At 35.4% G+C, this 24,882-nt stretch overlaps 1 protein-coding gene across 3 annotated transcripts in view; it reads left to right on the forward strand.

The window, feature by feature from the left end:
• ATM (ATM serine/threonine kinase) overlaps positions 1-24,882 on the forward strand; it is a 59,727-nt gene that overhangs the window by 17,443 nt on the left and 17,402 nt on the right. For 2 of the 3 annotated variants that reach the window (XM_042867104.1, XM_042867105.1), the window contains exons 17-45: positions 735-906; positions 2,056-2,255; positions 2,494-2,576; positions 2,684-2,839; positions 3,353-3,428; positions 3,562-3,692; positions 4,941-5,061; positions 6,442-6,618; positions 7,330-7,499; positions 7,787-8,033; positions 8,928-9,046; positions 10,155-10,281; positions 11,121-11,320; positions 11,789-11,963; positions 12,576-12,740; positions 13,022-13,154; positions 14,215-14,310; positions 15,638-15,809; positions 16,218-16,359; positions 16,945-17,121; positions 17,615-17,789; positions 19,061-19,148; positions 19,198-19,204; positions 19,507-19,655; positions 20,612-20,717; positions 21,322-21,410; positions 21,501-21,603; positions 22,641-22,789; positions 24,368-24,472. In XM_042867104.1, the coding sequence (XP_042723038.1) occupies positions 735-906; positions 2,056-2,255; positions 2,494-2,576; positions 2,684-2,839; positions 3,353-3,428; positions 3,562-3,692; positions 4,941-5,061; positions 6,442-6,618; positions 7,330-7,499; positions 7,787-8,033; positions 8,928-9,046; positions 10,155-10,281; positions 11,121-11,320; positions 11,789-11,963; positions 12,576-12,740; positions 13,022-13,154; positions 14,215-14,310; positions 15,638-15,809; positions 16,218-16,359; positions 16,945-17,121; positions 17,615-17,789; positions 19,061-19,148; positions 19,198-19,204; positions 19,507-19,655; positions 20,612-20,717; positions 21,322-21,410; positions 21,501-21,603; positions 22,641-22,789; positions 24,368-24,472 (4,010 nt within the window). Of the gene's footprint in view, positions 1-734; positions 907-2,055; positions 2,256-2,493; positions 2,577-2,683; positions 2,840-3,352; positions 3,429-3,561; positions 3,693-4,940; positions 5,062-6,441; positions 6,619-7,329; positions 7,500-7,786; positions 8,034-8,927; positions 9,047-10,154; positions 10,282-11,120; positions 11,321-11,788; positions 11,964-12,575; positions 12,741-13,021; positions 13,155-14,214; positions 14,311-15,637; positions 15,810-16,217; positions 16,360-16,944; positions 17,122-17,614; positions 17,790-19,060; positions 19,149-19,197; positions 19,205-19,505; positions 19,656-20,611; positions 20,718-21,321; positions 21,411-21,500; positions 21,604-22,640; positions 22,790-24,367; positions 24,473-24,882 lie in introns of all 3 variants that reach the window. The other variant, XM_042867106.1, reaches the window with a different exon arrangement.

Consider the following 24,882-nt stretch of genomic DNA (forward strand, 5'->3'; position numbering starts at 1 on the left):
TGGAAACATTTTTGTTTAGCACTTGTATATTTTGAACACAAATTACTGTAACGCATGGCATTTAACTTTAATGCAAGTTCAAATTTTAAAAGCTTCTTTTTATTTTATAGTTTCATATATTTATGTGCCTTAAAACACTATAAAGGTGTTTTTATTGAAGATACTGATATTATGTCTTTTAATTTTCACTCTCTCTCATTTCTCAGTGACAAAAGTGGTAGGCTGGTGCTTCACTGCATTTAGTACACCTCTTGAAATTTCTGGTTTTGGTGAATAGTGGTGTAGTCAGGTTGAAGTAGGGAAGTTGCTTTGTTTTTCAGGTGAAGGGGAGCTAAGAATCTTCTTTTCACTTTCATCTAGTGGAGGAAGTAGTAATTACTGTGTTTTCAAAAAGGTCCTCTGCCTTCCTTTCTGTGTAGTTATGAGGTATGGTGAGAAGTTTGTGCATATTCTGTAGGATTCTTTTTCAAATACTGACTGTCACTGGCACCATCTAAAGCACGAAGATGAGCTTCTGTGTCAGAAAGTTTGTGTCCTAAAGAGTATAGTTCAAATCAAACATCTCATATGCTGTAAGACAGGCTTACCACAGGGCGTGAGATCTTCACTTCACTGTATCCCTTTTTTTTCTTCATCTGTTTGAATTAACTGGGAAATTGTACTGTCTTTCATTACTTTATGCCTGTATCGTGTCATTAAAAGCCAACTTTAAAGTGATGTGATATTTTTGTCAGATGACTTTTACTGGAAAACCAAGTGAATTAGGAGAAGTGGACCTAGTGGGGAATGACCCTGAGGAGAGTATGATGGAAGCAGATAATCAGATATCTGATGATCTATTTGATGATCATTCAGTGACTGACATCAGTGATACAAATGAGTCTGGTGAGATGCAAAATATAACAGGTAAGCTTTCTCTGTGTCCAAAAAAGTTGGCAAAACATGTAGGAAACTCCTCACCCCTGCCCTTGTTTTGGCAAGTTGTTCTTTCCTTCAGTGACAGTAATTGCCAAATTGTGCTACTTTAAGTCAGGTAGTAGTTGAACCAGAGGCTTTCTTAGCAGTAATTATTTTTTACTTCTTTAGGGTTATAAATATATTAAGGAGATATTTTAGATCATCAGGAAAGGGAAAGTTTATTTTATATTTTAATCAGCAGTAAGATATAGGAAACTAGTTAACTTGTCCAATGTCAGACAGTTGTTTTGGAAAAGAAGAAAAGAGAAAGTACTACCTCTCTCTGTCATTAGATTGTGCTTCATTTTCTTCAAAAGTAGTCCTATTTTACTTCTCTCCTTTTCCTGATATTCTTGGCAGGATCAGCTTTCTTGCATTTCTAGACCTGTAGGAGGAAGAGGATGAATTTGTGTGTCCTCTGGGCAGGTGTTTATTGCTTTTAAGACCTACTGATGTTCTATTCTGGTTTAATTTCTTATTAAAATTATACATACCTTGGTTTCTAATCAGAACTATGTTTTCTGTTTTATTATTGAAGAAAGAAATTGTGATGTTACATTTCTGCCAAAGAGCTGATCTCTTCTTCCCATCCTGGCTTTAGAAATATCTTCTCCAGAAATTCAGTAAATAGTTCTAAAGAGCCTGGGTTTGCAGAAAGTTAGAACTCTGCATTTTCTACAGAAAAATGATAGTTGTAGCCATTTCTTTTAGGTTGCAGATATTAATATAGTGGCAGCTGTCATAATTTCAGTGTTAGGGAAGTTTCAAGTCTGTGGTTTAAAATATATCCTGAATAATGGCTAACAACACATTACACAGCTACAGATGGTTCTGCTGTGTTCTTTGTAGTGCTGATTGGAAAACGTATGGTCTCATAACATTGAAAGTCTCTGATTTATCGTGGGGAGCTTAGAGTTAGGAAACATTCAAGAAGCTAGTTACTGATGCAGTCATCTGCTCAATAACAAAGAAAACTTAAAGGTTGCTAGTACTCTGTGTATTGGAGAACTCAAATTAATTTCATAAAGATATACAATTTTATTAAGTTATTTTATTAACCTTGTAGAGGCGTTTCTTACATGCATGTCTCCTTTTCAGGTGCTGTGAGCCCATTAGCTGAAGAACAGTTGACAAAGCAGGATTTACTTCACCTTGAAATTCTGAGATTCTTATGTGTTTGTGCAACTACTGTCCAAATTCAGACAGTGAGCTTCCGAGCCTCTGATATACAAAGGAAGCTGTTAATGCTCATTGATGACAGCATCTTTGATAGCGCTAAGCCACTGCATCTGCACATGGTGAGTGTAAGATTTTTTACAGAACTTCTGCTCTTGTACTGCTTTTTAAGTTGATAATGACAAAAGCAAGATGTTTATATTTAATTACTTGTTAAATAGATAATGATGATCAGGTTCTAGCATGTAAGAGCTGACATTACTTATCCATACTCCAGGATTTTGTACAAGAGTTACTAGAAGTGTGTAATAGTTCTTGTTTTTTATCTAATTCTTTTCCTTTTTTTTTGTTGTTCCCCAGTACTTGTTGCTCTTGAAGGAGCTCCCTGTTGAAGAAAACCTCCTGCCTGTAGATGAAGTTCTTAAGCTTCTTACACCTCTTTCGTAAGAGAGAAACTATTTAGCATGCGTTAGAGTCATTGTAGTTCAACAGCTAGAGGATTTGGGGGCTGCTGAGTGGTTCAAGTTTTTCTGTTTTCTTACTTTCACAGTGATGTATGTTCTTTGTACCGCCGAGACCAAGATGTGTGCAAAGAAATTCTAAATAATTTGCTACCTATAGTAGTAAATTTGGCCCAGTCCAGTGCACATAGTGAAGAGACAAGGATTGCACAAGGGCGATTTTTGACAGTTGTTGGAGCCTTTTGGTATGTTTTATCTATTTAATGTAGAAGTCTGTGGTGTAGTGTTGTGTAGTGCTGTTGTGTATCTTGCTGTTGGTATCCTATGAATCCACATGCATTTTGTTTATCCAGGGTCGAACTTTTCATAATTTCTGCATCATTTGTATCTAAAAGTTTTATAATCCTTAGGACAGTTGTATTTAACAAAGAATGTGCTCTGAATTCATAGAATCATTAAGGTTGGAAGAGACCTCTAAGTCCATCTAGTACAACCGTCAGCCCATCACAGTGATGCCCACTGAACCATGTCCCTGAGTGCCATATCTAAATTGGATGAGTAGCTACAACAAGTGATACCTTCAGCAACCATAAATGAGTATCATTTATAATTGTAGATTACCAATAAAATCATCAAATTCTGCCAAAATAACTATTGAGCACAAAGTAGTGAACTACCAACAGCAGAAAGAAACTCGTTAGACTTTTACTAAAAATTATTGGCAGCTTTTTCAGTTATTCAAATGTTTCCCATTTCAGGAAATTAGCTCAAGGAAAGAGATGCACAGCACCAGTAAGAGTGGCACTTTTAAACTGCATGAAAGCCCTGCTTGAGGTAATCCCAGTTTTACTGAAACATTTTATATAACATTTATATAATTTAAGATGTACTTGAAGGCAGTATCTAGAGACTTTTTTGCATGTATCAGTTTACATTTCATTGTAAGACTTCTGTGTATTTTCTTCAGGCTGATCCTTATTCAAAGTGGGCTCTCCTTAATGTAAAAAATGAAGATCTTCCTGTGAGTGAGGTTTTCCCACATTTTCTTGCAGATAGTCACCATCAAGTTTCTATTCTTGCTGCAAAGTCAATTACCAGGTGATGATGTAGATTTTTTTTTCTTGTTGTTTGTAACAGTGAATTTCACTTAACTGGGTCTTACTTCTGCTTCTGTATAGCTACTGTTTTCAGTAGTCTTGGGCCTTTGATCTTGAGGGAAATATAAGCCTACCAAGTTAATTCATTAAGGTGTTCAAATGTTGTCTCTGTTGCCTGTGTGTGTGTGTGTGTGTGTATATTTGTGCATATAAATAAAAATGTGTATATAATTGTAAATTTTACTCTGGATTTGTTATGCAAAACTCAAATATGAAATAGTTTAGAAATAGATTACATTCTTTAACATAAAAATTACTTCAAAGGGTAGATGATATTTTGAATAGCATGTGCAGCTTTTTCTCCATATCTCAAAAATAATGGAAGTAGTTTAGAAGGAATGTTCAGAAGTAAGAAATATTTTACATACATCTGTTCACTGTACAAATTGGAACACTTCTGCCCCAGCAGAGATGAATTGCAGGAGGTATTACAAAACTACGAAAGTGGAACAAAATTAAACTTGGCAGTCTATTCCGGTTTAAAGAGTAGAGGACATCAAGTAGAACTAACACATTCAAGATTCTAAGGATATATTGTTTACATGTTCATGCAACATTCAGCTATCCCAAGTATGTCTGGATGGCAGAAGTTTACAGGGGTTCAAAAATTCATGAAACAGGAAATTATTAAGGGATACTAAATACAGTCTCTAATTCATGATCTGCATAGACCCCACTGTGGTCAAATATTACCATATATTCGAGGGAATTATATGTTTAAGGCAAGTATGTGATAGTCTTCCGTAGGTATCTGTGCTCATTTGTTTAGAAGTGGCTAGAATTCCTTTTGGTCCAGTCCACTGTTGTGTTGCAATTTTTGTTGCAAATGGAAGTGAGAATTTAAGAATTATTTGAGAATCTCTTTATACATATATATCTGTTCAGTAAATGTATTTCCAACATACTTCATGACGTGGGGTGTTCCATTTTGGCAGGCAACTGAAGTTTGGATTCTTTCGTTGACTGGCACTAGGAAACTTGCTTTTCAAGCTTTTCACCATCTTTTAGGCCCAGCAGATGTTCTTACTGTTACTGATAATGTTTGAGGGATAGAATGGAAGGATTGCTGTACAAGAAAGTTAAGAAAAATATTAGGGCATTCAGAAAAGCAAAATCTAATTATACGTTATATGCTGTAAATAAACTAAATGAAATATTATGCTAACATATCTATCATTTTTTTTTAAAGTTTGTTTCAAGATGTGAAACAGAGAGATTCTTCTGGATTGTCAAAACCTCTTCCCTTGAAGCTCCAGCAAAAGGCTTTTGAGAATTTGTATCTCAGAGTTCAGGAAGGAATGGGAAATCCGGTAACGAGACCTAGTCATTAGTTTTGCCAAATTTTCAGGTTATGAATAAGCTAATTTCTGAAATAGATGTGTTTAATTTTCTGAGAATATTAATTCTTCCAGATGTTTGATAATCTGAGGTGGTGAAATGGTGGTAGACAAGAAGTCGTTTATACATATAGGCAGTTGCTTTTTAGCCCACATGACAAGTTTCTGGACTCATTCAGTGTATGTTCCAGACTCCGTGATACTATTTGTTGTTACACTTTTCACTACTGTAACACTGAAGAATCAAAGAGAAAGGGAGCCATAATATTCTAGAAAACACAAATAGTGAATAGGAGGCAAAGTAAATTCAAATTGTGAAGTAGAATAAAAAAAAAACCTGTAGATTTCAGTAAGATCATGTTTCCAGTGGTACTAGAGCAGTGATTTCCACAAAATGAAAATTTGCTTAAAAAAATAAAATATTCAGAAGAAAATTCAATTGTAGAAATTGGAAATACAGTGGTGTATGTTACTATGGAATTCCATTAACTATTATTTTTATTATTAGCGTCTTTTACTTTTCTCTCATAGTTGCTATCATGCCAAACCATCTCCATTTTCCATATTGTTTTTGTCTGTTGCTCTGCCATCTTTCTGCATGTTATCCCTTGATTGTGCTTTCTCTCTCTGTTGATTTGACTTGCTGTCCTATATCTTGGACTTGCTGTGGAGGGTTTATCCCTCGGTCATCTCATTCGACCTCTTTGTACTCTCACCACCAGCTCTCCATTGCTCCAACCTGTCATTGTTTCATCTAATTTTTCTTTTGCCTCTGTCGCCTCAGCTTGCTGTCATCTCTCATTATCTCCTGTTCTTGGCTTGCTGTTTCATGTTGCTTTTATTCAGTGTGTGTCACTTGCCAACACTGTGCATTAGGAATGAAGAACTGTGTTTGAATAACAAAACAGTTCCGGCGTGCATCGGTTGTTGGTGTTTTTTCTTACATGGTAATATACATGTTATTTGTAGGGAAATTATTAAAAAACAAAAGGCAAGGAAACTCCTGCTGCAGTGTCTGTTTTGGAGGCAGTAAATTTTGCAGATAAGCAAAAGGAGACTTAGTGCTTCAGTCTTTTCTCTGTACAGTATTTTGCCTTATCTTGAATTGCTGATGTTCAAATATGAACTGGAGTATATGAGGTACAAGCATGTGTGCTGAGATGCTGGAGACAGGAACTACTGGTTAAGGAGTGCAGCAGGCAGCTAGGGAAAGTAATTCTTAAGCTACCAAGGCAAGATTTTCAGAAGCATTTATGTCAGTGCCCTTCATTTTAAGTTATGTATCCTCATTTATTAATTTGGAGATTTCTTTAACAGCATTTCTATAATTTTGTCATTATTTCTTATTTGAAGTTCAGTGGTGATGCAAATCCTGAAGACGTTTTGGACAAACAGTGTAATAGGAAAGCAGTTTTGCTGATGCTTATAACCATGGTTCTGTGCTGCAGTCCTGTATGTGAAAAGCAAGCTTTGTTTGCTATTTGCCAGTCTGTGAAAGAGAATGGATTAGAACCTCACCTTGTGAAAAAGGCAAGTAAAAAATTTCATTTTGTATTTAGGTTGTAAATTAAGCAAAGCAGTATTGTAATGGTATAAAATGCTTTTGTTAGTGTTGGAAGTTGTTAAATTTTCTAATGCAGTCTATGACTAACATGATAAATCTGAAAAAATGTGTAATAATATCTAATTATCTGTATAGTGATCTACCTTAGAAGCACAGGTCTGAAATGCAACGAGATTTTTGTACATTAAAGATTTTAGCACCATTTAAGCAAATCTTTCTATCCAGTGAAAGTAAAGTGAATTTTCCAAAATGGAAAATACATAAAGAAAATGCAGTGTATTAGAAGAAGGTTTGTGTCTTGGAATTCTTGTGTTGCTGTCACAAAGATGTACTGAAATTGTCAGTATTTCTACTGCAGTTTATCACTCTGGTTGTTTTTCTGTGTATCTGTTCTCTCCATTTTCTCCCATCTTTCCTATTCATTACCACTTCTATGTGCAGTCTTTATCCAGCATAATGTATACTGCTTTGTCCTTTTTTTGCACAGTACTTCTCACACTCTTATTGCCTCCTTCAGAGGTACAGCAATTAAAAAAAAAAAAAAGTAAAAATAGCCCATGCTAAATAGGAACTGAGTTGCACAAATATGCATTCAGAAGCAGGGGAAGGACATGGAGGTGTAATGCTTTCAGAATGCCATAATATCATGCTGCATTCTACTTTATAATCTTGCACAGGTTTTGAAGAAAGTGTCTGACATTTTTGGCTATAAGAATATAGAAGACTTCATGACATCACACTTGGACTATTTGGTGGTGGAGTGGCTGAAAATAAAGGACAGTGGATATAGCCTGTCTGCCTTTCCTTATGTTCTTCTGAACTATAATGGTCTTGAGGAATTTTACAGGTACGTTTTCTATACAAAAGCAGTTTATCTAGATTATGACAAAGGATTTTGTATTTCTAAATGCAGTTAGATTTATTGTTGGAAAAGGTACTGACAGCTTGTATTCCGAGTATATTGCATACTGTAGTAATTCTGCAAGGATTTTTTGTATAGCAGTAGGAAGACATTTATTACAAATCTAGTTATGGAGGGATCCAGTAGAGGAATGATAGTTGCTATATTGTGCTTGAGATTTTTTCAAAAGTGTAATTTCAGGGAGATTTTGAAAATGTATTTGCTGCATGTAGGTCTTGTTATAAAGTTTTGGTTCCACACCTGGTGATTAGAAGTCAGTTTGAAGATGTGAAATCACTTGGTAGCAAGATTGGAAAAGACTGGAGGCAAGTTCTGGCAGACTGTTTTCCCAAGATACTTGTGAACATCCTCCCACATTTTGCCTATGAAAGCCACGGTCAGAGGGAAGTAGCAGAGCAAAGAGAGACAGCTTCTAAAGTCTACGATGTGCTCAAGGATGAAAACTGCTTAGGGAAACAGGTATCTGTTTTAAATGTGTAAATTGAGTTGCGTGACTTCGAACAGACTTGAAATAAGTTTTTATACATTCTGTAAAAATGCATATAGTTCAGGTTTAAAGGTAGAAGATTTTTGCTGTGATAAAAGCAAACAACCTGAATTTGCATCCCAAATTTTTCAAGTATATATTCAATAGAATCTTTCAGTGGGTTTGAAGTGTATTTATTTATTTATCTATTTATCTATCTATTTATTTATTTAAAATTGAAAAACTAAACCTCCTTGAATTCATCTGTTACGCATCTCTTTACCTACATCATATTTTCCTCTTAAAATGTTTTCATACTTCAGAAGAAGATCCTTCTTCTTCCCCAGAGGCAGGCTCTGTATTCAGAACCTGTAGTAAAACATCATTATTATTATTATTATTATTTTATTTTATTTTTTTTTCCCCAAAGAAAGGTTGCCCAGAGAGGTTGTGCAGTCTCCTTCTATGGAGATTTTCAAGACCTGTCTGGATGTCTACCTATGCGACCTATTGTAGGGAAGCTGCTTTAGCAGGGGGTCTGGGCAGCCTGGTCTGGTGGTTGGTGACCTGTACCTGTTGAAACTAGATCAACATTGTGGTCCTTTTCAATGTGGGCCATTCTGTGATTCTGTGATTCTATGATCTCTTGAAGTCCCTTCCAATGCCTGCAATTCTGTGATTCTGAAAAATCCAGAGTGAAAGTTAACTGTTCTACCTTTGGCTGTCATAAATGAGACCTGACCAATAGTTGTTCCTGAATAAATTGTATGTCTTGGATATTTTAACAAATAGGGAATCCACACAAGAAAATATTTCCTCTGCTGCTAAAGAAATGTTAAATTACTTTAACTGCTTTTTTCTTACTAAACACTGCTTTTCCCCTCTAGCAAATCGACAATTTATCTCATAATAATTTATCAGAGATTGTGGTTGAACTTCTGATGACTTTACATGAACCACCTAATGCTAAGGCAGAAGAGGGATCTCATCTAAGTAAATATGTTAGGTATGTACTTACAGATTTTTAAAATGCTGTATATTCATATAATTTTGTGCATTAAAATATGCCCTTCACGCGTTTTGTGTTCAAGAAACATTTAGTTGTTGTACTGATGGACCTGATTTAGTGAGGTAAAAGCAGGTGACAGGGGACGATCGGACTGGATAATCTTGGAGGTCTTTTCCAGCCTTGGTAATTCTATGTTTCCATGATAACTTTAAAGTTGAGAATTAAAGGACTTTATTTTCAGTTGCAATGATATATTGTGTGCGTAATTTCCCGGTAGTTATTCCCCAAGAGCAGTAAGGAGATTTTCTGCGTAATATTTCAGCTAATTGAAAGAATGAATAAGCAGGCAAGAGAATTTCGTTGTATGTTGATGAAGTCTGGACTATGGCAGTGTCTGTTTAGATCAGTTCTATCTTGGACCATGTAGAATTTTACTCTCTGTAAAATTACTCAGCTTTTAATGTCCTTCCTGTAGAGGTCTAAATGTTTAGTAGCCAGTGAGAAGTGAAAGCTGATCTTTTCTTAGGAGCTCCCTCAGTGGCTGCTCTTGCTTTTGGTAAAGAAATTGCTTAAGCTATGCCAAATAAATTAATTCCTGGCTAATAGCAATAATCAAATGTCAAAAATTTCTTCATTTTTATGAGCCTTTTATTGTTTGGTTTTTGTGATTGTTTTTTTTTGTTGTTGTTTTTGTTTTGTTTTTCTCTTTCCTCCCCCTCCCCAATTTGGAGTGGGGTTTTTTACTTTTAAAAGATTCCCAGTTTCTTCTTTTTCAGGTAAATTGTTCCCAGAACTAGAAATGCAGAAGCTTCACCCCATGACTTGCAATTAAATTTTCCTACAAAGTACCATAGATAAGACTAATGATTGGTTTGTTAGCAGTATAATCTTTCAAAAAAAAAAAAAAAAGAGAGATCTAGAAAGCTGCCATACAGGTGCAACAGGGCGGTTCAAAATAAGAAGTGTTTTTGGAGCTTCTGACTTACTGAGAGCAGAGAGGAGCTTCTAGAAGTTACCCAGCTATTCCATGAGGTTTATTTCATTTAATACATGGGAATTGATTATTGGAAAAAAAAAAACAAACATCTCTTGTTTGCTCACTCAGGGAATTGGATCCTGTTCCTAATCCTCCTCATTTTCCTTCTTATGTGATTAAGGCAACCTTGGACCACATTAGCAACTGTCATAAAAGCAAACTAAAAAGTCTCATTGCAGTTCTTTCTAAAAGCCCTGTAAGTATGTCATGATGTCTAATTTTTCCTTAACAGTATGAAACTCTTCTTTTGGATACTTCTTAGTTTAACTAGACTTTTTCACTATGTATATTTGAGGAAAAATCCAATCTTAGGAACTTGTCTGTGCTGCTTCTGAAAAGAAAGCAGTCCTCAGTACAAGGACATGATAACCTTACTGACATTCCAGGGTTGAAGTTGAATTGTATTATATAGTACATATACAGTAATGAATAACTGGAGTTGTTTTGAAGGTTGGGGAAATGCATGCATACCAGACACTATTTAGATGCAAATTATTTCTTTGGCATATGTCTGATGAACGTTCTAAAGTAATTATTTTTGGACAGTTGTATCTAGTTATTGTCTACAATTGAAATATAAAAATTAGCTTCTCTTAATGAAAATGAAATAGTCGTATTTTTAGACATTTGATTTTTTTTTATTGTTAATAGTAGATAGGAAGGTATATAAAATTACACATCCCTTGCAATAAATCTTAAAAATCTTCCTGTCTTCTAGCATAGTTCCTCAGAAATGTGTCTTCTCAGAGATTATACTGTTTTACTGCATATGTTGCAAAAGCTCAACTTACTTTGCCAATCCATAAACAATCTAAAAATAAGATAAAGAAGACAACTTTCTGAAGTGCGTTTATCTAAAACATGTGAGCATAGAAATTAGTACTGCCAACCAGTGGAATTAGTTTATATATATGTGTATGTATATGTGTGTGTGTGTGTGTGTGTATATATATCACTTAATTTTTTCTTGCTATAAAGTATATTTCTATTGGCATTATGAATAATCATTTTACTCATAGTTCTGTTTATTTCTAGGATTCTTTCCAGAAAATTCTGCTAGCCCTTTGTAAGCATGCATCAGATACAAACAATATATACAAGAAGCACAGAGTTCTTATAATTTATCACTTCTTTGTTAGTCTATTACTCAAAGAAATAAAAGATGGTTTAGGAGGTGCGTGGGCTTTTGTCCTCCGAGATGTGATTTATACCCTGATTCACCACATCAGCAGCAGGTAAGTGTGACAGTCACACTATGTTGTATCTGTGCTTTCTTGTTCTTGTAATCTTTTGTATCTGTATGATTCTTAGATGTTAATTCATTGATAGAAGGAATTGAAATTTCCTGAACTTCCACTGCTTTTCTTTGACAATTTTGGAATTTAAGATTAAAACTTCTGACAAATAATTGAAAGCCTTTTTATTATTATTGTTATTTTTCCTTTTGATTATGTATTCTTCTGCTTGCACTTTACTCCATTTACTAAAGTGAGTCAGTCGACTTCTGTGAGTTTCGGTTCCCAGGTGTCTCCTGAGCTAAATCGTTAGAGCTGATTGAATTGTTAAGTTCAGAATCAGTTGTTCCCACGAAGATTAGTTGTATTGCTCCTCTTCCTCTCTTTGTCCCTGTTTCATAATAGGTTAATACTTGAGACAATGACAATTTGTGTTTCTTTAATTTCGCTTTTTGTTTCCTGTGGCAGACCCCCTGTCTTTAGAGATGTATCCGTGCGCAGCTTTTCACTCTGTTGTGATCTTCTTCAGCGTGTTTGCCACACAGCAGTTACGTGTTGCAATGATGCTCTGGAGAGCCACCTTCACGTTATTGTAGGAACACTGATACCTCTTGCTGTGGACCAGCCTAAGATTCAGCCACAGGTAGGTTTGAGTTGCTGTTGTTTGTATTTATCCCTTGTCTGTTGTCATTTATGTAGGTAGTGAGTAGTTAGTGAGTAAAGCACAAAGTAGCATCTTCTCGAAGGATTGTGTTGTCCAGCATACAAGTATTTATTTAAGTTATAGATTTATTATGAAACATTCTGCCAGAACTCAGTGGTTTGGGCAGTAAATCGTTATTTTTAGGCTTTTCTCAGGATTTCGGGTTACTGATTCTGTGACACAGTAAGATCAGAATGTGCTTGGATGCAGTGTGTTGCTGAAACATAGCCAATGCTGTGATGATGTTGCTGACCAATACTTGAAATCAGCATAATCAAAAGGCAGGATAAAAGATCAGGCTGTGGTAATAAATTCTTTGATGTCAGTTAGGCAACAGGCAATAGCAAAAACTTCTTTTCAGAGTAGTATGTGTGATTTCCCCATGCCTCTAAAAATTTTACACTTTTTAATAATGTAAATAAATTATCTTAGCAGTTTTTTTGTACAGTTTGCAGTTTATTGGATCTGAGGGAAATGCAGACTTTATAACCTAAATAAGAGCTATGGCTCAAAATTGCTTAACTTTTTTTTTCTTTTGTTTTTTATGTTCAGGTCTTAGGCTTGTTGAAGTACCTGGTGATAGACAATAAAGATAATGAATATCTCTACCAAGCAATCAAACGCTTAGATCCTTTTCCTGAATACCCTGCTTTTGAAGAGTTGCGAACAACTCAACTGAAGATAAAATACAGTAAAGGGCCATATTCTCTTTTGGAGGTAACTACATTTTAAATTATATCTCGTGACAGTAGTTTTTCAATACAAACTTTGGAAAGAAAAGTAGTTTTTGAGCTGTATATATAGTTGAGACAGATCTAAATTAGATGTGATTTTTTATTTTTTTTTACTGCCTGTTTCAGAAACTGTAAGAGACTGTAGGTCTCCATCCTTACCTTGCATGCATTAATTTCCATATTGTGGACTGCTGAGAAGCATTCCTTTACTTATAGCTTTTATTTGTATGTTGAATGTACTTATAACAAAATGTTGTTTTTCAGGAAATTAATCGCTTTCTCTCAGTTAGTGTTTGTGATTCACTGCCCTCAACACGACTTGAAGGACTGTATGATTTACGTAAACAGTTGGAACAATATAAGGATCAGATGAAGGACCTCCTGAAGATTTTTCAGGGTACAGATATCTGATGATGGGTGTTGTTTCTTTTGTGTCTGGTTTTAGATGCGTATTAATAGAACTCTATTCTAATTTGATAGTGAATTATTTGTCCTAGTTTTTGTATATTTAACAATGTAACTTCATTATAATTTCACATGTGAAATAGAATAGCATAGATTATTGATGCAGAATCTGAAACACCTCTTGCAGAGTGTATTATGAATATTAAATGAAGTGTTATATGACTAACAGGGTAAAATGCCCATCCAGCTCTTGGAGTGGGATCACATATGATTGTGAATGACTAGGGTAGCGTACAGCATAAATCTATTGTTTTATGGCTGCTTAATGAGTTTTATTGTATATAAATCTCCCTGCTCCTCTAAATGTAATGAAGCTAGATTTTGGAAAGACATAGTATGTTAGAAAGTAAATCTCACAGAAGTTTAAAATGATTGGATTTAGTTTAGTTGAATCTTGCCATGTCCCAGTGTTCTGTTTCAGCTCTCAATACAGTCCCAGTTCTTTTTTGTTTTGGATTTCAGATGTTTGTAATAAGGTCGTTTCATTTTTCTTTTCTACATCAAGTCTTCATCTACTTGTTTTACTGATTCACTGGAAAATTTTAAAAAAGCTGATGTTATTCACTGTAGATAAAGGCAGAGTAAAATTTGAGGAAGAACGGTAGTCTCTCCTAATGTTGTTATGTCTCTACATCTTGAGTATAATTTACTATTTCAGTCTCAAAATTCTGCTTGAAAAGGGAGTAATAGGATAACAAGCTTTCATGGAACATGGAACTTTCACGGAACAAGCATCATGCTGTGATGCAAGCTTTCTTGCATCACAGCAGAGCCTGAATAATCTAGGATCTAGGCCTTGTAAGTTTGGAAAGTGATTGAGCAGTAACACATAGGTCTTTGAAGTGCTGAATGGTATGAGGAAGCTGAATAGGGAGCAGCTGTTAACACTTGTTTCAGTACAAGACCAGTTTAAGTTATCTGACAGCAGTTATACAACAAGAGAAATGACATTTTAATGTTTTTGTTGTTTTATTTTTCTGTACGAATGATAGAAAAACCAGAAGATTCTGTAATGGTGAAGCTTGTGGTGAGCTTACTGCAGCTGTCAAAGATGGCAGTTAATCATGCAGGTGAAAAAGCAGTGCTGGGTAAGTTTGTTAGTCCCACAGATCTCCTAGGGCTATTATTGCAAGCCAAGATTTGAAACTTCAGCAGTTCTCAACATTTCTTCCCACTGCTATTCTGCCTTAGTTGTTGGAAGTCTCCCTTGTTAGAATGGTGTATCTTATTTTCTGTCACTGTTTGTAACAGCTTTGACGAATGATGTCAACTCTGAGCAGTTTTGATCTTAGTCTCTTCTATGCTCAATAGAGACATCTGCCTGTATATGGGTTAATTAGTAGACTGAAAACAGCAAGAAGGATGGAAGAGAACTTAACTGAAAATATGGAAGGCATATTTTAGTGAAAATTAAAACAGTTGTTGTCCATTTTAAAGCCTCTCGTGTATCACTACAATGATCCTCACCATTTAAATTAGCACCAAAAGCATTTTGACTGAAGCTAAAATCCAAATCCCCTCTTCTTCCAGTGGGACTTACCTCCATGAAAGGAGTGTTTCCTCAGTTTTGATGTGTAAAACAGCTCTGTACACACATAGTCAGAACTTTTGTCTTGATGTATATTTTAGTCTAAAAGACTAACAAGTGATGAATGCCAGCTAATTGCAGCTCACGTTTACTTCAGTATCATACAGCATTCTTCAGCATCTCTGCTAGCTGTATCTTTCAGCCTCCCCTGCGCCATCTTTCCTCAGATGATTTGTTAAATGCAACCCTATACCTTCAGTTTTTTCTTTATTTGCTCTGATTGTTAAAAGCAGTGTTGAAGAAGATGGAAGTGTTTTCAAGAAGCATGATGAGTATGAAGGAAAGAGCAAGAAATACATTTTGTTCCTTTATAATGCAAATTAATGTCCCTTTTGATTTTGTCAACGTCTTCAGGGTCGTTTTTTTCCTTGTATGCAGTCGTGCACATTGATGCATCACTTTTAAGTAAAATACAGGTAGTAATTCTTACTGTGATTACAGGCTTCTATCATGTGTTTATCATCCTCTTTGGGAATGAAAACTGGGTTCTCCTGCTGGCTGTGATTCTGACCTTTTGCCCTTAGTAATTTGGACACAAGCAAAAAAAAAATCTATGTCTGATTCAAACAAAATCCAGAATTTAAAGAAAATTCAGAGCCATGTCAGAAGATTGAATTAGGAAACACAACTGTGTTATTGATTAGTCTTAAACGCTTATACACTTGATTTTAATCACACAGCTTATCAAGTGATTATTTATAAATGCAGCTTTTATCCCATGGTAATCTCAGCTCTGGGAATGGTTTATACTGATTGAGTTGTCACAACTTTTTAGGGTGATGCTTTGTTTTAGTGTATGTAAGAATACAAAATTACCTTCATTGCAGAGGCTGTTGGAAGTTGCTTGGGAGAAATAGGTCCCATGGATTTCTCCACCATAGCTCTTCAGCATGCTGAAAACGCACTGGATTCTAAAGCAGTGGACTTGCTTGAAGATAGAAAGCTTCAGTGGGTCTTCATAATGTTAACACAAATAAATACTGCTTTAACAGATAATTGGTGAGTGTATTTATTTAGTGCTTATTTAGTTCGAAGTTTAATAGGAGCCATGCAGCTGTATATTGTTTGCATATGCAAATGCATTTGGTTTGTGCCTGCTGGTAGCCAGTCATGTGCTTCCTCAAGGCTCACATTACTTATTCAGTCAAGCCAGCAATTGTCTAGTAAAGATTCTTTAGTTAGAATCTCTTTTGTGCAGAAGAGGTTAGAACAGGTAGTGTAAATACTGAGGCTTTGCTTTAAAGCAAAATAAGGGATGACATACCCTATTCACAACCTTTGTCTCATTAGACATATGTGTTGCTAGATTATGGAATTCTTTGACTTGCATACTTACAAAGGTGACTTTGAAAGTAAAACAGCCAAAAGAAATTATTAATCATAATATTCTCTGTGTTATTCTTTCAGTATTGATGTTAGATCTGCTGCTGTTTCCTGTTTGAAAAACATACTAGCCACCAATTCTGGCAGCGAATTTTGGGAAGTTTATAAAAATAAAGGTGATCCCATGTTAATCTATCTACAACCTTTCAGAATGTCCAAGAAGAAGGTACTTCTTTTGACACACCTTATGTATATGATATAATGGTAGAGAAAGCATAGAAATAAGTATGAAAGAAAGCAAATGTCAGTATTTTTTTTAATGGATTTTATTGAATCCAGGGCCTGTCTTTTTTCATCTGTCTGATTGCAAATGCTGTTGCTTTTGTACACTGCCTGTTTTTCATTTCTATTTTAGCATTTGGAATTACTTTATGCAGGAAATTGCCAATTTGATGTTAGAAAGCTGCATGCTTTCATCACTAGACAGGCATTTTCTGATTACCTACTTTGTAACCTAATACGTTCTTTCTCAGGATTCCATTGTTTGACACAGAAGTTTGGTGGGAAGTAGGTCAGAAAAAAGGTTGTGTTATTGTAGTTGTGTAAATGTGGTGTCTAATATGGCCTTGTTGGTGTTATCATTAAGTTTTATTTCAGATTTTCTTGTGTAATTTTACATTTGCATGAGAGAACTTGATCAATGGATTCATGCACAGTCCACATTTAATATGTTTTAACCTCTGCAGATTGCAGTATTTCCTTTTAAATGATGTATTTATTTATATTTGCAACATATATTTTTTCCTTCTAGGTTTTGGCAATGCCAGCAAACGATTCAGAGGCTTCTTCAGAAGCTTTGGATGATACAAACCTGTGGATTCCTCTGGGAGAAAGTCACGAAACCTGGATCAAGAACTTAACCCGTTCAGTACTGGACAGTGGAGGCGTACAAAATGAAGTTCTCCAGTTAATGAAGCCACTGTGTGAGGTGAGCTGAATGATACACAGACTTCTGTGGGCAGTGATGCACAAAATTATGTGATTACTCAACTAGATATCAAATACTAATTTCTATTATGTTGCTACTTTTGCTTAACAGTAAATTGGATATTATATGGTCAGATGCTGCAGATACTCATTAAATATATTCTTGAGATACAGAGAGAGAAGAATTATATATATATTATATATATATTATATATATATTTGGGAGAGAATTATAATCAGATCACCTCTACATGATTATATTAACAGAAGGGTAGTATAACCCTATAGAGGGTTACACATTTTTGTACACTTCCTATTCTTTCTTAAGGATTTTGTGTTTGTTTTGAATAGTTTTCTGTCTTGTGTCTGAATCGATCCATTTCAGTTTTCAGTAAGAAAGAATGGCCATTAGGCTCTTGAGTTTGGTTATAGCCTGAGAAAAATGGGCTTATGGTTCCTTTTCTTAGCAACTGCTGTGCATAATTATACTCTAGGTGAAAACGGACTTGAGTCAAACTTTGCTTCCATACCTGATTCATGATATCCTTCTTCATGATTCAAACGAATCTTGGCGAAATACGCTGTCGGTTCACGTACGGAAGTTTTTTACTGCCTGTTGCAGATTTGCCTCATCTAGTAGATCTGCTACACCACCAAATTCTGACTCAGGTAATGTCGCAATATATATATATATTTTTCATCTGAAAGAGGAATTCTAGTCTTGAAAAAGTTACTGTCTTCTGACTTCAAATACATGATGCACACTTGTAGGCAGACAGAATTCTAAAAACTTTTGTCCAATTATTTGACCAGTAGAGATATCTGTGATTTTGAAGCTTTTTCATGCAGGACCCAAGTTGTTTCTTCTCTATAGCTCCTTTCCTTATTCTCAGTTGAGTAATGTTTATTACTTCCTGAATTCAGATATGATAAACTGCTACATTAAAACTTGAACTGTGTCTTAAAATTACTAGATGGCAGTTAATTTTCTGCCTTCCTCAAAAAAATATGAATAAAGGCAATTTTCTCTTAGATTTTCCCCTTAGGTAAACGTTAACTCTTGCTTGAACATCTACCTGATGTTGCTGTCGGTCTCCCTATACTTTAAAGAGGCCTTTTCCATAAAGAGGCCTTTTCCATTCCAGCAGATTGAAAGGAAGCTGTAATCCAAAAGAACTGTAGCTGAGTTTGAGTAAGGCAGTAAGTTCCAATTGAAAGAAAGTACTGTTTTGGTAGATTGAAATAGACTGAGATTTATTAGTCTTTTAGCCTGGGGATGTAACTTGGAATTGCTCTGTCTCACTGTAATGTACCTTCTACTGGCTGATGACTGTCCTTTCAAATTAGATTGTGTTTGCAGTGAGCAGAAATCTGTCTAAAAAGATCTCCATTATTAGACTGTGGGAATGATCTAATATGACTGAACTGATTTTCAAGATCTGAAGTCATGTATTTCTCTTAGCTGAGCCTGGCCCTTACTTGACACAAACACAGTGATTTCATGTTAATGTTCTTTGTTTGTTCAGTAGCTACTCTGCCATGTCTTTCAACTTTCTCCTTCATTAAAGAAATGAGTCTGTACCGTGTATTTACAGGCAAGTCACACAAGCTTCAGGTTGCTGGAGAGGTGAAGGGAAGGCTTCAGTTTACACTAAGATTTCTGTAAATTAGCTTAATAATAGTATGTATATTTAAGGTTCTTCTTAAAGATTCTGCCTAGCATGGCCATAAGGACTAGATCAGTATCCTTGGATGTTTTTGAACACAGGCAACAAATTTTTATAAACTTCCAGTTAGTTCAGGGACAGGAGTGAAAAAATGATAGATGTCTCTTCAAATGTGATTCTATGCAAATGATTTTAATGAGACAATAAAAGCAATGTAAAGGACACTTCTGAAGCAAGTTCATTATTTTCTCTCTTTTGAAATATATATCCTAGAGCAAGAAACCCATGTTCTTAGAAGTTTGGATAAAGTATCTCGACGAACCATGCTTGCTGTTGTTGATTACTTAAGGAGGCAAAAAAGGTGATGTACGGCTTTCCAAAATATTGCTCAGCTTTAATTATGTCTTAAGATCTGTTGATGGTCTAGATTAAGAAAGAAAAATCTGGTAAAGAAGTTTCTTAAAAGAATACAGATTTAGTAATGGCCTTATATTTGTTATGGAATAAACTGACTAGCCTTAAACAGCATTAACTATGCTGAAAGAGTTTTCTGAAAACTTTTGATATGATAAACTTTTTGTGATATCAGGTTGGGATTTGGAGACTAAGGTAATGTTAGCCTTTGGAAGATTTTATAGTTGAGCTGGATTTATTTTGTTTAATGGTAGAGAGAAGGCCTCTTGCAGTAGTATTAAAGTCTTTTTTTTTTTTTAATCAGATCTGGTACAGTTTTTGATGACAGCTTCTGGCTAGATCTGAATTATCTTGAGGTTGCTGTAGCAGCACAGTCTTGTGCTGCTCACTTCACAGCCCTGCTCTATGCAGAAATCTACGCAGACAAGATAAACATAGACAAACAGCAAGAAAGGTAAGCCTTGAGAAATGCGGTTTCTTGAACTGTTTAGTAAAATTGATCATGTTTTGTGTGTTCCAGTGTTGCTTTATTACATGAAAAGTCACTGAAGCTTTAAAATAAATGTTCAGGCTTTTGTACTGACATTTAAAATATCTCTGCCAGTGCTTCAAAGTGATCCCAACCTTGCAAGTTTGCTAGATGTGGTGCAATCACAATCATGGTAATTGTAATTATTAAGCAGGAAATGTTTGTGTGTTCTGGAGGAAGTTGGCTAAAGCTAATACTGAACTTAATCTTACTTTTTAAATGGAACACTTTTCAGGTTTTCTTTCTAGTAATTAGTAGTGTACCAATGGTTCAATTATGTCCAAAACTGAAGCAAGAGGAGAAAAAAACTACAGAACTATGTCCAGAATTATGTAGTTTTAACTTCATAATTTCTAGTGTGGAACTGATCCTATACTGATCCATGTAGAGGGAGCTTTCTTACATAATGCACAATTATCTTTGACTTCTGCCATAGCAAGATCCAAATACGGAACTAATTTACTAGCTTGGTTCTGCCCGCAAATAACTCCAAGTCAGAGAACATGTAACAAGAGTATGGTTTTAAGGGATTCTATGATTGTTTCTACTCTTTCACTGAGGAGAGCATTCTTGCTTCAGGCAATCACAAAAGCAAATTATCAATTTGATTTAATAAAAATTAGACTTTATGTACTTCCCAAAAAGAAAAGAAAACAAAAAAAACAACCAACCGAGCAAAAAAAAAAAAAACCACCCCTGATGCTGAAATCTTCTAAATTCGGTTGATCTATTTTCCTATTCTGGTAAGAGCTGTTTTGAATAACCTGGAAAGATAACATAAGTGGTCTTGCATTTCATACACATGCCTTAATTCTGACATGTTCTTTTATCATTTCTTTAATTCTTTGTATGAAATTTACCAGTTCAAACATTTCTTGTAGGTCTTCTTTTAAAGCAGCTAAAAGTTTGACATTTGAAGAAGAAAGTGAAAAATCAACTATTGCTATCTTGAATGAAAAAAGTAAAGAAACTGGCATAAGTTTACAGGTACATACGTGTCCTTAATAATCTTTGGGCCTCTTATATAAACATAGTAGTAAGTCTCATCTGAGCTAACAGCCGGTCTAGTTGAACTTGAAAAACTATGTTTGAAAATTCTGCCTGTTCTCAGAGTGAACTCAATGGCCTTGACAGACATGTTAAATGCAGTGCTTGTTCACATGGAACACTCGCTAGGTGGCAAATTTTCAATGACAGCAAAGCAGACTTTGACCTTAGGGTGGTAAGCAGCCAAATAGAACATCGTTGTTTTGTCATAGAGAAATGCTAATTACAAATCAGTGAGCTGGTGTAGCAGTTGTAGTAACAGCAGAAGTATAATCTCATACAAATCTTACTTAATAAAATCCTAGTTGAGGATACTTTTTTCCTTAGTTCATTATTCTAGAGCTTTACCTAGTTTCAAGATTTGCTATGCTACAAACTTCTCTTTTAGTGATATTACTGAGATATTGCATAAAAGAAAATTAAGCAATGATAACAACATGTTACATGGAAGGGACCTGTGTTTATGAATGTACGTGGTATGTGTAAAGTTCACTTGAACTACTTTTAAGAAAGGTAACTCTTTATTTTATGGTGTACTTTTTAGGACCTTCTCATGGACATATACAAAAGTATTGGAGAGCCTGACAGTCTCTATGGTTGTGGTGGAGGAAGAATGTTACAGCCATTAGCACGGTATAATTTGTTAATGATCTTATGTTCCTTGAAGTCATTGGTTTCATTTCTCAGTAAGGAACTTAAATTTAAAACTTTAACTTACAATAGGATAAGAACATATGAGCATGAAGCAGTATGGGATAAAGCCCTTCTAACATATGACCTTGAGGCAGCCCTCTCTCCATCTACTCGCCAAGCAGGGATAATAGAGGTAATTTTATTTTTTAACAGGAAATGAATGTAGGAATTGATATCCACTGTATTTGGTCATTCATACTAAAAAACAAGGTTGTTTTATGACTTAAAGAGACCTCTTTGGTGATTGAGATCCTCTGTCTTTATAGGTAGCCAAACTATATAATGTAAGACAAATCAGTGTTTGTCCTGAAAACAACCACACTTACTGTCCTTTTGTCACTCACCCAAGTGAGTGACCAAGATAGATAATCTCTATCTTGGATCATGAACTTTGTGAAGCATTTCAAAATATATTTTATTTTATACAAATTTTGGGCAGCTCTTAAAATGATGGAATATAAAAAGTAATTGGTTATTTTTTCCATCTGATTCTTTAAACCTCTACATTATGGCTACCATCTTATTGAAAATTGTATTTTGTATGAAATCAATAAGTGGAATTGATGTTGTCTTGTTTTGATGACTTAAAATATGTTTTGCTTTTTTTGTCCTAAAAATGTTTGCACCACTTCTGTAGTAACATAAATGTCTGCATTACGCTTCATTTAATTTTCCTGTTATTTTCTAACTATTTAGTATCACTATTAAACTTCCACAGTGTTAGCCAATTCATACTGGCTAAGCATATAATGTGGATTAGTGATCACAATTATAATATCATCATGGCCTTCAAGTGGATAGGAATTAAACAGTTGTAGGAAACTTCTTCCCCAGGAAAAAACAGTGAAGTGAATTTTGGCTTACTACACAGGAATAATGGAATGGAGGAACATGAACAGATGGTTCATTTCATACACATCATGAAAATTTTATTTCAAAGACTGCCAGTGACAGTAGTAATAAACCATTTTCCAAGTTTGCAGGTGTTGATAATGTGATTAATAGCTGTCTTATTAAAGGTTTTTGTGCTGAGTTGAGAAATGTTTATGGTTCTGCCTTACTAGCAAAGGTTTCTTTGTTACCAAAGGTAAAACAAATCCTTTAAAAAAAAAAAGCAATTCATATTGTCAGAGGAGGAAAAGCAAAGTTCATTAACTTTGTTAATTGCAGGCTTTGCAGAATTTTGGGCTTTGCCACACTCTTTCCATGTATTTAAAAGGACTGGAACATGAAAACACTGAGTGGTGTGCAGAACTACAGGAAATACGCTACCAGGCAGCATGGAGGAATATGCAGTGGGACAGCATCTCATCTGTCAAGTAAACCAACTTATTTTTTCAGTTTCTTGACTGAAAGACAGTGGTTTCAGTTCCAAGCAAACAGAAGACGTTAGATTATAATTTCAGTGATGGAGATCACCTACTTTATTTTAATCATTGAACTAAAATGCCATCATTCTCACTTAGACGTATTTTATATGTACTTCATTTTGTATTAACTTTAGTTACTTCCTGTCTGTTCATATCTCTTAACATTCTTCCTAAGTGAAGTGAAATTTTCTATTTTTGTGCAGAGAGCAGATGTCTTAATTGTGTAAGAGAGATATGCACTTTTTTTTTTTTTTTTTTTTTTTTTAGTTTGTAAACTGGTGGGAAAGATACTAATCACTAAGCCTTGAAATGTTATCAAGAAATAAAAAGGAAACAAATCTTGATTCATGGCTACTTGATTTTAAGGAGCAATTCATGCCTTCATGCCATGAAGGCTAATTGCATCCTGGCTTGTATCAGAAATAGTGTGGCCAGTAAAACCAGGGAAGTGATTGTCCTTTTCACAGAATCCTAGAAAGGTCTGGGTTGAAAAGGACCCCAATGATCATTGAGTTTCAACCCCCTGCTATGTGCAGGGTCACCAACCACCAGACCAGGCTGCCCAGAGCCACATCCAGCCTGGCCTTGAATGCCTCCAGGGATGGGGCATCCACAGCCTCCTTGGGCAACCTGTTCCAGTGTGTCACCACCCTCTGAGTGGAAATCTTCCTCCTAATATCTAAACTAAATCTCCCCTGTCTCAGCTTAAGGCCATTCCCCCTATCACTATCCACCCTTGTAAACAGCCGTTCCCTGTTGTTGGAGAGTGTTGAAAGAGGGGCAGTGAAGCTGTGAAGAATCTAGAGAACAAGTCTTATGAGAAACAGCTGAGGAAATTGGGATTATTTAGCCTAGAGCAAAGGAGGCTCAGGGAGGTGAATCTTCAGGTGCATCAGTTCCTTCATCACCTTAGTGGCCCTTTGTTTGTTGGACTTCTTCCAGTATGTCCATGTTTCTCTTGCACAATTGGACACAGTACTCCAGGTGCAGGCACCAACACTGAATAGAGAAGTATCGCTGCCGTTGACCTGCTGGTGTTACTTTTGCCTAATGCAGTGGAGAATACCTCTGTTCTTCTCAATCGCAAGGGCACGTCGTTGCCTCATGTTCAGCTTGGTGTGCACCAAGATTCCCAGGCCCTTTTCTGCAGAGCTGCTTTCCAGCTGAGCATTCTCCAGTGTGTCCTGGAGCCTGGGGTTGCTCTCTACAGGTGCAGGACTCTGCACTTCTCCTTGTTGAACTTCATACAGTTTTTGTCAGCTCACTTCTGCAGTCTGTAGAGGTCACTCTGGGTTGGCTGTGCAGCCCTTTGGTTAATCAGGCTTTCCCAGTTTTGTATAGTACTGTGAATATAATATGAACTCTGTTTTTTCTTTGACATTGAGAAGGTTGCATTATAATTTTTTGGAATGTGAAACAGGAGCTCATCCAGCCAGATAATGTTCTCATAAAATCATAGAGACAAAGTTGACTCCTTTACATAGATTTCCCCCTAATTTTATGTTGTTTTTGTTTTGTTTTTTTAAGGAATGAGACTGGTGGATCAGGGTACCATGAATCATTGTATGGTGCTCTTCAATCCTTACGAGATAAAGAATTTTCTACCTTTTATGACACTCTTAAGGTTGCCAGGTAAAAACAAAGCAAAAAAAAACCCAGTTGTGTCAACATTCTGCTGTTACAGAAGGAGATGGAGAGAGTATATGTGCGTGTGTGTGTGTGTGCATGTGTGTTTGTTTGTAGTCACAGGTTCTTTATAAAAACAGTTGTGGGTTTCAATTAATACTCATTCACAGAATAAAATTAGCTGTTCTGGACTGTAAATTAATTTCTGTTTTTTAATTTGTGCATATGTAATTTTAGTGTTAATTAGAGATATTTTTCCAATGCTATGTATCCCTTATTTAGCAGTCCTCTTGAATAGATCTAGATTCTGACTGTTTTTTTTGCCACGTCAGCTATTCCATATGCTTCGTTTATATTTATCATATTTTCATTTATTGTCAAACTTTTTTGCTTTTTTTCTTAACAGTACTACAAAA

Source organism: Lagopus leucura, unplaced genomic scaffold, assembly GCF_019238085.1.
Source record: "Lagopus leucura isolate 7727_CA_CO unplaced genomic scaffold, USGS_WTPT01 Super-Scaffold_100001, whole genome shotgun sequence".
Lineage (NCBI taxonomy): Eukaryota > Metazoa > Chordata > Aves > Galliformes > Phasianidae > Lagopus > Lagopus leucura.